This window comes from Papaver somniferum, chromosome 1 (genome assembly GCF_003573695.1).
Source record: "Papaver somniferum cultivar HN1 chromosome 1, ASM357369v1, whole genome shotgun sequence".
NCBI classification, from domain to species: Eukaryota; Viridiplantae; Streptophyta; class Magnoliopsida; order Ranunculales; family Papaveraceae; genus Papaver; species Papaver somniferum.
The window spans coordinates 227,882,108-227,896,692 of record NC_039358.1 but is presented as its reverse complement, the minus strand read 5'-3'; the positions used below and the strand labels follow the sequence as shown (position 1 = coordinate 227,896,692).

The 14,585-nt window shown below is 37.6% G+C and overlaps 1 protein-coding gene across 1 annotated transcript; it reads right to left on the bottom strand.

The window, feature by feature from the left end:
- Positions 1 to 13,163: 13,163 nt before the first annotated feature.
- LOC113362818 (leucoanthocyanidin dioxygenase-like) lies at positions 13,164 to 14,076 on the bottom strand. Its single transcript, XM_026605319.1, has 2 exons — positions 13,538 to 14,076; positions 13,164 to 13,450 (listed from the first exon to the last, which is right to left on the bottom strand). Exons 1-2 carry the CDS (start codon positions 14,074 to 14,076, stop codon positions 13,246 to 13,248), a joined length of 744 nt encoding a protein of 247 aa, XP_026461104.1. The 3' UTR covers positions 13,164 to 13,245.
- Positions 14,077 to 14,585: the final 509 nt, after the last annotated feature.

Below are 14,585 nucleotides of genomic sequence, written 5' to 3'. Positions count from 1 at the left end.
ACCAATAAAATGATTTTTATCCACCAAAGCCATGACAATTCTTCTATGCTTGAGTTTCTCCAGGCAAACCGCATGTTTCGATGCAAATGCTATAGATAGTCCCTTACTAAAAAAATGTACCACACAATTCCACGTATCCGCCAATAGATGGCCACACTCCGACATTCTCAACCAATGCTCCCATTTGACCGGTGCATTTCCCTCCGGGCCTTTAACACTAGTTAGCAAATCTTTAAAAGTTGCTTCTTTGTCCTCCATGGAACCTTCTAACATCATCGAGATATGAAACTCCTCGTCGTTTTCTAGTCGGGCGGCCATCTTCTTTCTTATGTATTGGCATTGGGTGAGATTCTCCTCAACCGATCCACTTAAGTGTCCCAATTGTTGCGAGACAAAGTGAAACCCACAATTTCCATCTTTTGGGACGTCGTCGGTACCAATAACGAACTCTTGAATAATTGGAGGGAGTTGTACGCGATACTCTTGCAACACCGGTTGTACTACCTTCCTTGGACGACCTCTTTTCTTCGCAACATCTCCTTGGCTTGCTTGACTATCAATAGGTAGAGTGTCATTTGGATTCAAGTTTGAGACCGTTGGTGTAGTTGAATCCTTCCTTGGCCGACCCCTTTTCTTTCCAACAAATTCCACACTTGCTTGACTCTCAAGAAGTGGAGTGCTATTTGGATTCAAGTTTGAAACCGTTGGTGTAGTTGTTTCTTTCCGCGGACGACCTCTTTTCTTTTTAGCCGGCTCCTCCTTGTATTGCGCCTCGGTATAAACATGTCCGGATGGATCGCACTTTGTACTCAAATGCTCTTCAATTTGTTCCCTTTCGGATTGATCGCACTTTATACTCAAATACTCTTTAATTTGATCCCTTTCGGATTGATCGCATTTTGTACTGAAATACTCTTTAATTTGTTCCCTTTCTTCCGCCTTCGTCTTTGTGGTAGGTGGTCTACCACAAGGATCTTATTTCTCCGGTTCTTGAAGTTCTTCCATAAGAGTGTAAACAATCGGCATCACCTTGTTCTTCATAGTTTGTTTGTCCAACCTATTCAACTTGGGGTACTTTTCAAGGATTATTCTCCCAAGTTACATGTCTCCAAACTCTTCACCGGGATCTTCTCTTGGAGCCGGTTTGAAAGATAATTGCTTCCAATAAGGATCGATATCATCAAGAGGAATGGGAGTTTTATACCTACCAAGCATATAACGACATGGAAGTCCGATAGCCTTCATTATCCTACACTTACAAGGAGTGCTCGGGTCGTCATACTTTTTATACTTTTTAAACAAAGCGAGATGTTTCATCATAAAACGTATTGCCCAATGCGAGATGTTGCAATGTATACCAACAAGCATCCAATTATCCTCCTTAAACTCCCTCAAATTCCGGAAGCTACTTTCTTGGAATTGCTTTTTTATCTTGTTGATATCATTATTAGTGTACTCATGGATAGCATGTTGCACTGTCACAATCCCATTTTGACTTGTGAAAAGTAGACCTTTTAGTCTCCCATGAGCTTGCTCTACCATACTTGTGGATTCAAGTTTGAAATATTTATAGTCATAAGTAAAAGCATACACAAACCTCTTTTTGTGTGGCCTCAACCATTGTTTCTTGCAATATTCCACTACTTTGGGGTAATTAGTCCCCCAATCTTCCTCGAACTCCTTCAAGTTTATCTCATATCTTGCACCACTCATTGACCAAACCACCTTATCCCACACTTTCATGAATAACCCAGACTTGATCTCACATTCTTTCCATTATTCGTCTTCTTTCTCTTTCTACTTCTCTCGCTCCTCTTTAGTTAGTTTGCTAACACGTTCATCTTCCTCCTTTTCACGTTTAGTTCCTTTCTTTGCCTTCGGTTTTTGGATATGACTTCTACTATTCTTTCTAATATTGCATTGTATATGCCAAGTGCAAAGGAAATTTTGTGCATTGGGAAAGACTATCCTCACGACGTTCATTATTTCTTGCTCATTGTCGGTGACTATATCCCCGGGAGTCTCGTCTTCGTGGTAGAGAAGCTTCAAAGTTTCCAATGCCCAAATATAGCTATCATCCTTCTCACGATCCATAAAACAACATGCCACCGTGAACGATTGCTTATCCGAAGTTTTTCCAACAATATTCAACAAAGGCACGTCGTACCTATTCGTCTTATAAGTACAATCCATGAACAAAACTTGGTAAAAACAACGCGCCAATTGAATCATATCGGGATGCGCAAGAAAAATACGATCCACCTTCCCCTTCGATGACTCATGGTGTCTCACCGTGTAGTTGTATTTGTGTATTAACCATTGTGATTCTTCCATCACCTTTCTTCCATCCCATTCAATTCTTTTAATAGTTGCCTTGGCCGCATAAATTGTAGACAATGAAGAGAGGTTATTCTTGTCATCCCTCTTGAACTTACTAAGGAGCTTGCTTGGTTTAATTCCCCAACTTGTTCTTACTTGTTCAAACTCGTGCGGTTTCAACTTGGCCACTTGACAATGCCCAACTAGAGTTTCTGTATCTTTATGGTTATGCCAACCAACATCAACTCTAGTCATTCTCCACATGTCATCGGTGTCTTTGTTCCTCCCAAAAATAATCTTGAATGGGCATCCACACTCCTTTGACTTCATCTTGTACACCCTAGTCGTCTTCTTATCATACACATAACCCTTTCTCTTGTGACTTTCGTCCGGCGACCTATAACACTCGCATACCATTTCAAACCGCGTAGATTTTTGTTGGGTGTTTTTCACTAGAACACATATCTTCTCTTTTGCTTTCTCAACAATCCAATTGACCGCGTCGTCTTTTTCCTTCCATTCCAAATCAGTAGCATAATTTGCGGAAGTATCAGGACCCTAATTTTCTGAGCTTGAGGCTGATCCGTCATCGGTACCAATGCAACAATCTACAAAACATCAAAAGTTAGTTGATATGTATTACCAAAGTCGGCAAGGTCGAGATATAAAATCCTACCGACAACAAAACAGACGGCACGAAAGCAAAATTTAACAGTGCCGACCAATCTAGAGTCGGCAGGGTTCAAAAAAAAAAGATGCCGGCTTAAGCATTTTCAAGTAACGACTCATGTGTTGTAAAACTGAAAGTCGGCATGGTTTAAATTTTCTATCCTGCCGACACGATTACTGCTCATGAAAAGTCGGCACGTTGTTCAATTAACAACCACGCCGGCGTGTTTGGCCGGCATGATCGACAAGCATCGACCCTGCCGACCCTGTGTAGCAAAAGTGAAAAAACAAAACCAAAATCCATCATTTGCATGGAAAAATCACAATCTTCACCACGTAGGTTGTCTACCTGATTACGTACAGCTCCATTCTCTTCTTCTTGGTCATTGGATTCTACGTTTGGCTCAAGATATTCATCACTTCCATACCCATCATGAGTTTAAGGAAAATAAAAGTGAGGGTCATGCATGTAATCCATTTGATCATGGTCTGGTAGATCATCATACAAGTACTCATATGTAGGAGGAAAGTTAGAAGACTCCCCCACTTCAAAATCAGGATTTGAATCACTCATATCAAAAATTTCTCAATAACCCTAACTTTTCCCCCCCAAAACTTCCTCTACTACTTCATTCTACTTCTCTCTCTAAATTATTTCTAAAACCCAACTTATAAATCAACTAACTAATCTAACTAATTTGACTAATCTAATCATTTTGATTAAATTAGTGCTAATCATTGTGGGGGCATTCTAGCCATTTATAAAAAACAAGGTTAAGGGGTGGCTTGATTTTACTTCATAATGACCACATTTTATTTTATTGGGTATACCCCAATTAGTTTGGGTATACTCCAATCAAGCCGGGATATTATTCCCATATCTATTTTTAAATGATTTTATTAAGAAAAGCTTGACTAGTTAGGATGGGTCCAGATCCTCTATCCCCAATATTCCCTGTCTGTCCTCTGTTCCAACATATTAGGTTCCGCCACATGGCCTCAGTTGTAACAGTGCTTTGACTACATTTAGCCCCGTTAAAGTTACTACACCGATGATCAGATTGTTCTTCCTTTTCTCAGTGTATAGTAGTCCTTGATCTCCACTTGGTGAATCATTCGTGATCAATAGAGCCTAATATCTCAGGGTATTTTTGTTAGGCATTCACCTTAATACTACACAGAAAAATAACGGAAATACTGAAAACTAAAAACCCAAATCTCCTTCATTTTTTTTTTCTTTATCTTTGAATTAACAAACAGAACTGAGGTATCCGAAAATATAATAAGATCGCAAGGTATATAGGGTTAATTACAAAAGCATTCATCAATATCATTATCGGACTCTTAAAGTAGATTTGTTTTTATTTGATATTGTATCATCAAGAAAAGATAGATCATCATCTATCTCCCATAGATGCATTTTCATCACCAACCCAAACTGAATATCTCAATCCAAATATCTGTTAATCCAATAATCAATTTAGAATTTTCCATAACCAAGCAACTCATAATCATTATCAGTTTTACACTTGCCATTAAAAAAGATCAATTCCATCAACAATCAACTTTTTTTATTAAATCCTTCATTCAGAAATTCCAATTAATTTGAGATACAATCACAAACAACCGAAGTTATAAATACTGCAAAATTCTATCTCAAAATAAGCGATCATAAAATTTTAAGAATTCCTTGGCAACACCAAACTAAATCATCAGAAAACAGACCCTTAAACTCAAACCCCAGGCAAACCCTACTGGTATAGCAAAACTTTAACTGTTATTATTGTTTTAGCTTCATTTCGTGCCTTGCTGAGAAACACCCTTGTATTCCTTTCCGGCCAATTTTCCCACCAAATTGCTTGAGGCAAGTGATTCCATATGAATTGGTGTCTCTCATTGTCTAGTTTCTGTTTTTCCATCTATCCAGACACATCTTTGTAGTTTGGGGCCACACTAAGCTTATTTTAGGGTATTGTAGAAAGGCCACCGCATATCACGGTTGATCACTGTTTATTGCAGTTTGATTTACTAAGAAGCTTCTTTGAAGTTGAGTACTCTTAATGCGAGTTCTGATCATCTGTTTCTTAATCTCTGTACATATTGTCTTTCCCAAAAAGAAATTCAATGCAAATACAATATTCTGTTCTGTTCGAACGTTGATAATGTGCAGTGTTATTAAATGCCACTGATGCCGGGCTTAACGTGCAAATGTATAAATTAAAATGGACGATTGTTTATCGATAAGATCACTTAATAAGAAAACAGCCAAATAAATCCTGGATAATTGAAACTTACATATATATTGTTTTTATATTCTGAATGAAGCAACTTAGAATACCAATTAATCATTTACTTAGCTAGCTACATTGAAAAACGTCAATGAGATCCCGTTCTTGTCGATATCATTTCAGTCTATAGAAATATAGAATGAACAACACAGTTGATCTGAGACAGTGCCAATTTGTTTTGAACAAGTTGCATTTTTCGGATGAGAAATCTTAAGGTTTGGGAGAAGTCATGTGATCACTTGTTAACGATGCCGTCTTCTCATGATCATTCAAAGAGATACGGGTCATCCTCGTCGGTACTTCTTGGGTACAAGTTCATTGTCGGAGCTTCCGTCCTTGTTCTTGCAGCTATTATCTTCGTATTTCCATCAGTGATGGATTCAGTGGTTTGGATACCAGAAGCGTATACTTCAAGTAGTACCAGCACTACTTGCACCCCTTCTATTTCTGCTGTTACGGCGGAGCTATTTGAAAACTCCACCGGAACAGTCCAAACGGAAACCAATCACATGGAAAACAGTTCTAAGAACTCAAGTTTTGAAGAGTGTGATATTTTTGAAGGTAAATGGGTCAAAATCAATGGTCTAAAACCTTATTATCCTCCGGGTGCCTGTCCTTATCTGAGAAAAGGACCGTTTGCTTGTTACGAAAATGGAAGACCGGACAATCAGTTCCTTCAATGACAATGGCAGTGGCAATCTCAACAAACAAATGCCGGGTGTAATAATATACCCGAACCCGGGTAATGTATCCCATTTCTTCTTTCCATTTCAGAGCTTGTACATGCTTGTGCTTTATTTATGTCTCCCGCAATGTCCTTGACGACAATGTTTCAACTATTTGCAGCTTCTTTAATCCAACTGACTTTCTCAGTAGACTGAGAGATAAAAAGTTGGTATTTGTTGGGGATTCCCTGAACAGAAATATGTATATGTCAATGATATGTATGTTATGGAATGTCATTCCAGATAAGAGCAGAATCGTTAAGTTCCCTAAGGATACAGAATTCAAGATACGAGGAGATTTATCTCGGCGGTACGAGGTAAATCCTGTTTCATTAAACATACATTTTCAAATTTATCCAATTGGATGAAATGTATTTTCATGGATGGGTTTGTTTTTACATTAGGATTACAACTGTTCCGTAGTATTTGTTTGGTCTCCATATCTGATTTATGAAGCTAATCAAACGAGTCGTGGAAGCAAAATGTTATTACATCAGGGACCTCGCACGCTTAGATTGGATCTGATTGACGAGCTTCCAGCATTGGTGTATCGTGATGCTGATATTGTAGTGTTTGATTCGTGGCATTGGTGGAATGTTGATAAGACGAATCATGGGTGAGTCACATTTGCAAGTATTTTTCATTGTCAATGAATATTGTGTCTCACTAACTGTACTGGTTGTCACTTGCAGAGAAAACATATTTCAAGAAGGTGATTACTTGCACCCAAAATTGGAGATAAACAAGGCATACAAGAAAGCTTTTACTACTTGGAGGAAATGGATTGATAACAATATTGATTCTACCAGGACTCAAATCGTATTCAGAGGATACTCCGTCTCCCATTACTCGTGCGTATCCCAGATATATATAATATTGAATCTCGTTCGTTCTCTTAATTTTTCGGTTTTCTGAACCTACTTGATCTGTTGCCCAGGGGTGGGAAATGGAACACTGGTGGAAAATGCAATAGAGAAACAGAACCGATCATGAGTAACGAAACGTACATAAAGACATCACCTTCACGGTCGAAAATACTAGAAGACGTACTTGGGGAAATGAAGTCTCCTGTATTATATATGAATGTCAGTAAACTTACATACTACCGGGCCGATGCACACCCTTCAGTGTACGCAAAAAATTACAGTGTTCAAGAGAGGATTGTTGCGTTGGACCATCAAGATTGTAGTCATTGGTGCTTACCAGGTGTACCGGATACATGGAATGAGTTGTTGTATGCTTCTCTCTTAAAGGCTGCTAAAGGATCTTTTGGTCGCCAACCTTTAGGGGATTCTTTAGGAACTAAATTTCCTTGTATAAGTCCCATGATATCTCTCTAAACTCTTTTATGCAAAGGTTCGAAGTTGCACTAACCCCAATTAATTTCGGTTTTCTTCTGTTTTTATGATTCTTTAATTTTTCTCAAAACATGAGTGTAAAGCCATGTAATTCATGACTTTTCGTTAAAATTTGCTTAAATCATCTAAGATTACCAAAGAAATCTGATTTTCAAATCCTACATCAAAGTAGCAAATTTGATACAATGAAGTGTTATTCAGGTGTACGCTGGGGCGTGCAGTGCACCCTATCACGACTGATATAGAATTTTCGGAGAAGTGTGCTCTTTCTTAGGTATATTCTTTTTCCCGTTTTCCAATAAAAAATGTGAAGGTAAATGTTTGCTTCAAGTGTCCAAAATGTAAATGTTTCCCCAGGGAAATGTAAATGTAAAACCATAGAACTCCATGAAGAAGAAGCAATGCAATGCCAATGTGGAGTCTTTCAAAAGAGATTAAGTCAAATATCTTTGAAAGATTATCAGCGAATTGACTGATTTTAGCATGTAGGAGTGCGTGCAAGATTTGGTGTTGTCTAGTTTGTAACCATGGATTCATCAAGAAACACATTTAATCTTACAATTCAAAGTACAAAACCTAGCCTCATGCTTGGCCATTTCAAGCATTATAAAATTTGGAAATTGGATTATAGATTTTACTTTTTACCCAATTTTGGTTTCAGTTACTATTACTACAAAAATGAGTTGGCAAATTGGGATTACCTTTTTCCATCAGTGTCTTCTCAGGCCCTTGGGGGTTAGCTTTTCCATGAATCAACGAAAGCAATTTCTTTCCCTTTCCATTTTAAATGAAAAGGGGGTTTATTGTGTTTCATTTTTATTATTTAGAGATATTTTGACTTTGCGTCATAAAAAAGTGACCAGAATTACGATTGGGTGACCAATTTTTTAGAGTTTGGGTCAGGACTCATGAGATTGTGGTCGACCGTCTTGAGCATTACATAAATATCCCTATCCTTTATTTACCTCTTTTGATCTTCTGTTTTTAGCTGTTTAACCAAATTTGTTTTTCAGTAACTACAAACCTGGATTCGTAAACTAAATATGGTCATGCTAATTGGGGGTGGCTGGTTTCATTTCCTTGAATATCAAATCGTAGACAATCTTAGCACATGAATATTTCCTCGAGGTTGCAAAAGTATTTTGATGCAACCAAATAATTTTGAAAAATGTACAAAACAGTCCTAGTATTAGAACCCGATTCACAAAAGCATCCTACTATTACAAATTATTAACAAAATGATCATACTTCCGTTAAAAAGAGAGTTAAGTGGTGACTCACAGTTAAATATGTTAATGAAATTACCTATGTGTCCTTCATATTTATCCCTCCATACACAATTTTAACTTTTGCTTTCATTATAATTTTTTTGACGGTGGTGCTATTTGTAGGTGGTGGTGGTGCCGCTTACGTATCCTTACACCGCATTCAGGATCGTAAAACCGCATTCAGGTTCGTTACACCACATTCAGGATCGTTACACCGCGTTCACCTAAAGGGTTCACCGCTTCCCCTTCGGGGTTTAGCAGAGATTCTTAAGCTTCCACCACCACCACAACCGCTTCATCACCACTACTTCAACCAATTAGTTAACTAGGAAGGGTATTTTGAGGGAGGGTATTTTCGGAAAAGATAACACCGTTTTATTCAAAAGTGTTAAATCGGATGGAAAAAGACCATTTTGTAAATGCATTACAAAAGTATGATCATTTTGTGACCGAATTACAAAAAGTATGATCATTCTGTAATTGGCCCAATAATGTTTACAAGTAGAGTATTTTTAGCCTACTATTTTCGCTTCCCTCAGTCACTTTTTCTCTCTTCTTCGAAGAGCAAGGGCTATCGAATGAGTATGTTTTGCACTCACTCACTACCAAATCCATTGAAAGAATGAGTGAAGGAGTGTTTGCTGCACTATGGAAAGAGTAGAAAATAAACTTAGCCCCTTTAAAAGAAAAAAAGTCACCTGGGAGGCTTATCTTTAGCCATTCTAGATGTATTTAGAGTTTTTTATTAATAAAACTAGTGTGTCACTCGTTTTTTAGAGTTTATAAATAAATAAAAAAGCTAAAAAAATGCTTGAGAGGCAGATCTTTAGCCACTCAACGTGTTTCTTTTCCAAGAGGTTGATTTTCAGCCGCTTAGTCTCCACTTTCGCCCACTCATTCTTTTCAATGAGTGTATGAATGATTTTTGATGAATGAGTGGGTATTCTCACTCCATAGTAGCATCTAATTAGATCAAATCTAGTGAGACTCATTCGTATTGAATGAGAACCCTCACTCCATAGCCCTTGCTCTAACAAAACTCTTTCAAACGATCCATCATTGATTTATAAGAATTATTGATACATGGAAAACTTGCAAAATAGTCATACTATTAAGACCTGATTTACAAAACAGTCATACTGTTACAATATATTAACAAAATGGTCATACTTCCGTTAAATAGAGAGTTAAGTGGTGACTCACAGTTAAATATGTTAATGAAATTACCTACATATCCTTCCTATTCATCCCTCCATACATAATCTCAAATTTTGAGTTCATTATAGTTTTTTTGACGGTGGTGCTATTTGTAGGTGGTGGTGCCACCGCTTACATATCGTTACATCGCATTCACGATCGTTAAAACGCATTCAGTTTCGTTAGAACGCATTCAGGATCGTTACATCGCATTCACCCAAAGGGTTCATCGCTTCCTCTCTAGGGTTTAGCGAAGATTCTTAAGCTTCCACCACCACCACCGCTTCATCACCACCGCATCAACCAATTAGTTAAATGAGAAGGATATTTTCGAAGAGGATATTATGAGAAAAGTTAACACCGTTTTATTCAAAAGTGTTAAATCGGATGGAAGTGTGACCATTTTGTAAACGAATTACAAAAAGTATGACCATTCTGTAATTCGCCCTTGATACATTTATTATAAAATAGAGACTATTATTATTATCTTTTTGTTGGGTGCTTACAATTTTCTTTTTAAATGTGAAGGCACATGTCTCAGGTCACTTCATTGTTCCCTGGTGCTGTTTTTTTCCTATAATTGATTGTTTCTTTTACTAATGTCCTCGTACCATCTACACTCAACCACAAGCAGTTGATGTAGAAATCTGAATGAGTGTGACCAGAGGAAAGTTGGCGTGAAAACAGGAAAATGACTACAGGAATTCACATGAATCATTTCTATTACTTCTCTCAGTTCACAATAGCTCTCCGCCATACTGGTTAAGCTATTTTTCTGCATTTCTTGTCAATCTCATGCTAACATAAGAACCAATGGCTGAAGGACTTGTTGGAGCCCCTGTCATCAGTGCTTTGATCGAGAATCTGATCCCTATTGCCTCTGAGAAGATTCATCATGTTTGGGGTGTCAAAAATGAGATGGAAAAACTACATCAATTTCTTAGCAAGATTCAGGACGTGTTAATTGATGCTATGAAGCAGCCAGAACAGAGCAGGACGTCGTGGTTGAAAGAACTTAAAAACATAGCTTACGACGCGGAAGATGTATTGGATGAATTTGCATATGAAATTCTACGGCGTAAAATGGAAATTCAAGGTCGTATACGAAACAAGGTAAAGGACTTTTTCTCACCATCGAACAATCTTGCATTTCGTTTTAGGATGAGTCACAAAATTAGAGATCTCAACCGAAGAATGGGCAATCTTGCAAGGGAGACAGCGCTGTTGGGTTTAAATGTTAGTAGTACTAGTCAAGATGCAAATTTTAATGGTCTCAGAAACAGAGAAACTTTCTCTCAAGTAGATAGTTCATAATTTGTTGGAAGAGAACTTGAAAAATCAAAAATAATAAATTTATTAGTTAACAACTCATCCAATGATCAAGACAGTTGTTCAGTTATCCATATTTTCGGCGTGGGAGGTGTTGGCAAGACTGCTCTAGCTCAAAGTGTCTTTGGTGACCAGTCGGTAACAGATCATTTCGATACAAATAAATTGTGGATATATGCGTCCCAAAATTCTGATCAAAAAGAGATCTTTGGTAAAATTTTGGAATCGATAAAAAAAACAGAAGTTTGATTACTCTAGCTTGAATCTCATTTTGAGCGAAATCGAAAAGACTGTCGATGGTAAGATATATTTGATAGTACTCGATGATATATGGTATGATAGTAATGTTGATACATGAAAAATATCACCCCTTAGCCGGGCTAGTGTGCCCCTAAAAGGGAGGCAGATCCAACATGAGATATGGGGACTTGGGGACTACATCCCAAGTCCACCAAGAAAATGTCTGTTAGATGGAAAGCACAAGGGGGGAATTAATAGGAAAGAAGGAAGTTTCATTAGAGAAGGAATGACATTAGTAGTAATTAAAGAAGTTTAGGACACATGACATGATGCCATAAAAGGAAGGGCTTTTGAAAAGTCTATATAAAGAAGGACAAGGTACAATAAAATAACAACTCTCTCTCTTTCTATTCTTAGTATAGTGAGGTCATTTGATGTGGCTAGGACGGGTAGAACCTAAAATTGAATTCACCTTTCAACAAATAACAATGAGTGGGATCATATGTTAGAGACGTTGCTACGCGTATTTTCGAAAGGAACCAAAGTGATGGTGACTACACGAAGTGATGAAGCTGCTTCAAGATCAAATACTTCTTCATATATACATCATTTGAAAGAATTATCCGAAGAAATATGCTGGTCTTTGTTCGAGAAAATAGCATTTCATCCTGGAGGTGTTGAAAAGAGATCAGATTTGATCGAAATAGGCAAAAATATTTCGAAGAAGTGTGGAGGAGTGCCTCTAGTAGTGAAGATTATTGGGAATTTGATGTCTAACACAACAAAAGTTGAGTGGCAATCTATTGCACAAAGTGGCATTTGGCAGCACCAAGAAGGCGAAGAAAAGGTACTCCCTCCGTTACTTTTTAATAGGCTGGTTTCTATAAATAAACGTTTCAAAAGTATAGGCTGGTTTCCTAATTGAGAAAGTCAAATGTTACTTTGGTTTTGTGGCACTAGTGGAAAATGGAAGTTAAACCACTGCCAAGACATGAGGTACTATCACCAAAAACGACTGTGTTCATCAGCTCTAATTTAGAAGTGGCTTTTTCCAAAACGACCGTGTCTCACAAACGTGGAATTCTTTAAAAAACACTACTTCTCCTGGAATTTACACTGTAGTACTGATAAAAGCAGTAGTTTATTTTGATTATATTTAATAAAAAAGGATTTGATTCTGCTGATTCAGCTGAATCTAAACTGGAATCGGAAATAACAGCAAAACTAAATTAAAAAGAAAACCAAATAAAAATTTATATTGAAAGATAGATTCAATGTACAAATTCAACCACTTAAAATCACCCAAGTCTAAAATGTGAAAATTTCAATACTAAGAACAATGTTAAACCCGAGTCTTTTTGACAAACCTAACCACCAAAAACTTCAACAATCTATCTCATAGACTCGTACATAGTTTAGCATTTAACCCGCAATACTGTGCCATCTATACCAAGTAATATGATAGAACTCTAATACTGTAGAAGAACTAGACGCTGGCCCAGTCATAAACCCGCTCTCCTTGCAAATAAGTATGGAAGAAAGCTTCAAGAAAATCTTTTACCTTCACCCTCCTATACTTTCTAGGATTACTCTCGTTGATCAACGCAGCAACAGGTTCGATTTCTTTATCGATATGTGGGATATAAAACATAGCCAAAGAAATTCTCATCCGTTCTGTATTTGTTACTGCCCTATGTAGTGGGCTCTTAAATATTCCATTACTCATTATCGGCAATAGATCCCCAATGTTGACAAGCAGAGCTCCAGGCATACATGGAACACTAACCCATTGATCATCTTTATGAACTTGAAGACCTCTTACTTCAGGGTCTTGCAGAAGAACAGTTATTGCTCATCCATCTGTATGAGCTTTTAAGCCGTAAACAAGATCTAGTCTAGAGCAAGGAGGATAGAAATTAAACCTTGTGTACACGTACTGTCGATCACCCAGCTGGTTGAGGAAGTCATTCTCTTCTAATCCTAGTGATTTGGCCATTGCCTTTAAAATGATCTCCGATTCTGATCTCGTCTGGACGCTATACTCCTCCAAAGTTCTCCTGCAGATGCACAGACAATTAGCCAATTATTAATGACTACACTCAGAAATGGTAAAATTAACATTTCCTTTCGTTTATTGTTAGTACCTGAAATGCAATGGAGAATCATCACCAGGCCAGTAGCGAAGCTTTCGCTCATCTACTGGTTCGTTTAACAGGTATAGACGATCTGACCAATCGAGAACCTGACCATCAATATTTGCTCCAATGGAATCACTCCCAAATCCCTGTAAGTCAAATATTTCATCGTCTTTAGATGACGCGTACCTTTGCTTTTCTTCAACAGGAAGATCAAAGAAATTCTTGGAAATATTATAAATATCATCCAGTAAATTTTGTGGAATACATGCCCTACTGCCTGAAAGTCTATAATCCAAAGCAGATTTTAACTTCGCCATCTCTTCTTCTTTCTCTTCGATGGATGCGTTAGACGTTAAACGACTAATATCAATTATCGGAACTGATGACAAATCATCTGTAGTTACCTGCTTCCCTTGAACGTTAACATCTTTATGGAAATATTTTGGTGGCGGTTGTTCTCCACTAGTTGCTAGTTCTTGGACATACTTCAACTGTGCAGTACTCTGTGACTGCGGTGGTGATGATAGGACTCCCTTCGTATCCATGATTACAATTTAATTTCAGTCTCTGATCGGATTCAAAATGAAGCAAAGAATGGTTATAATTCGATTTTCTTTTTGTGAAGGTTGTGCTATCTAGACCATATATGCGGTTCATATACATATACTAGCTGGGTGCAAGTGGGAGGCTACACGTATACATTTGACACCGATGATTAATCGGATGATATTGCTGTGTTGTTAATCAAAAGGCAGAAAAAACAAAACCCACTGACATCATTGGAAATTAATACTACATATATTGCAGTTAACATGATTCGCAGCACTCAGATGTTACTAGTATGATTCCTGAATATATACATAACCCCTTGCAGAAACGAATAGTCAGCAAAAACGAGTTGGTAGCAGCATAATCCAGGTTCGGATTCAGATGAACAGATCAATTGAATTGGCAACCACTTATCCACCCCAGAGAGTATGAGTACGATGACGACGTATCTCCAACATAAAACTACCGTTCTGTCTTTAACCATTTACAACTGAATCCTCCTGTA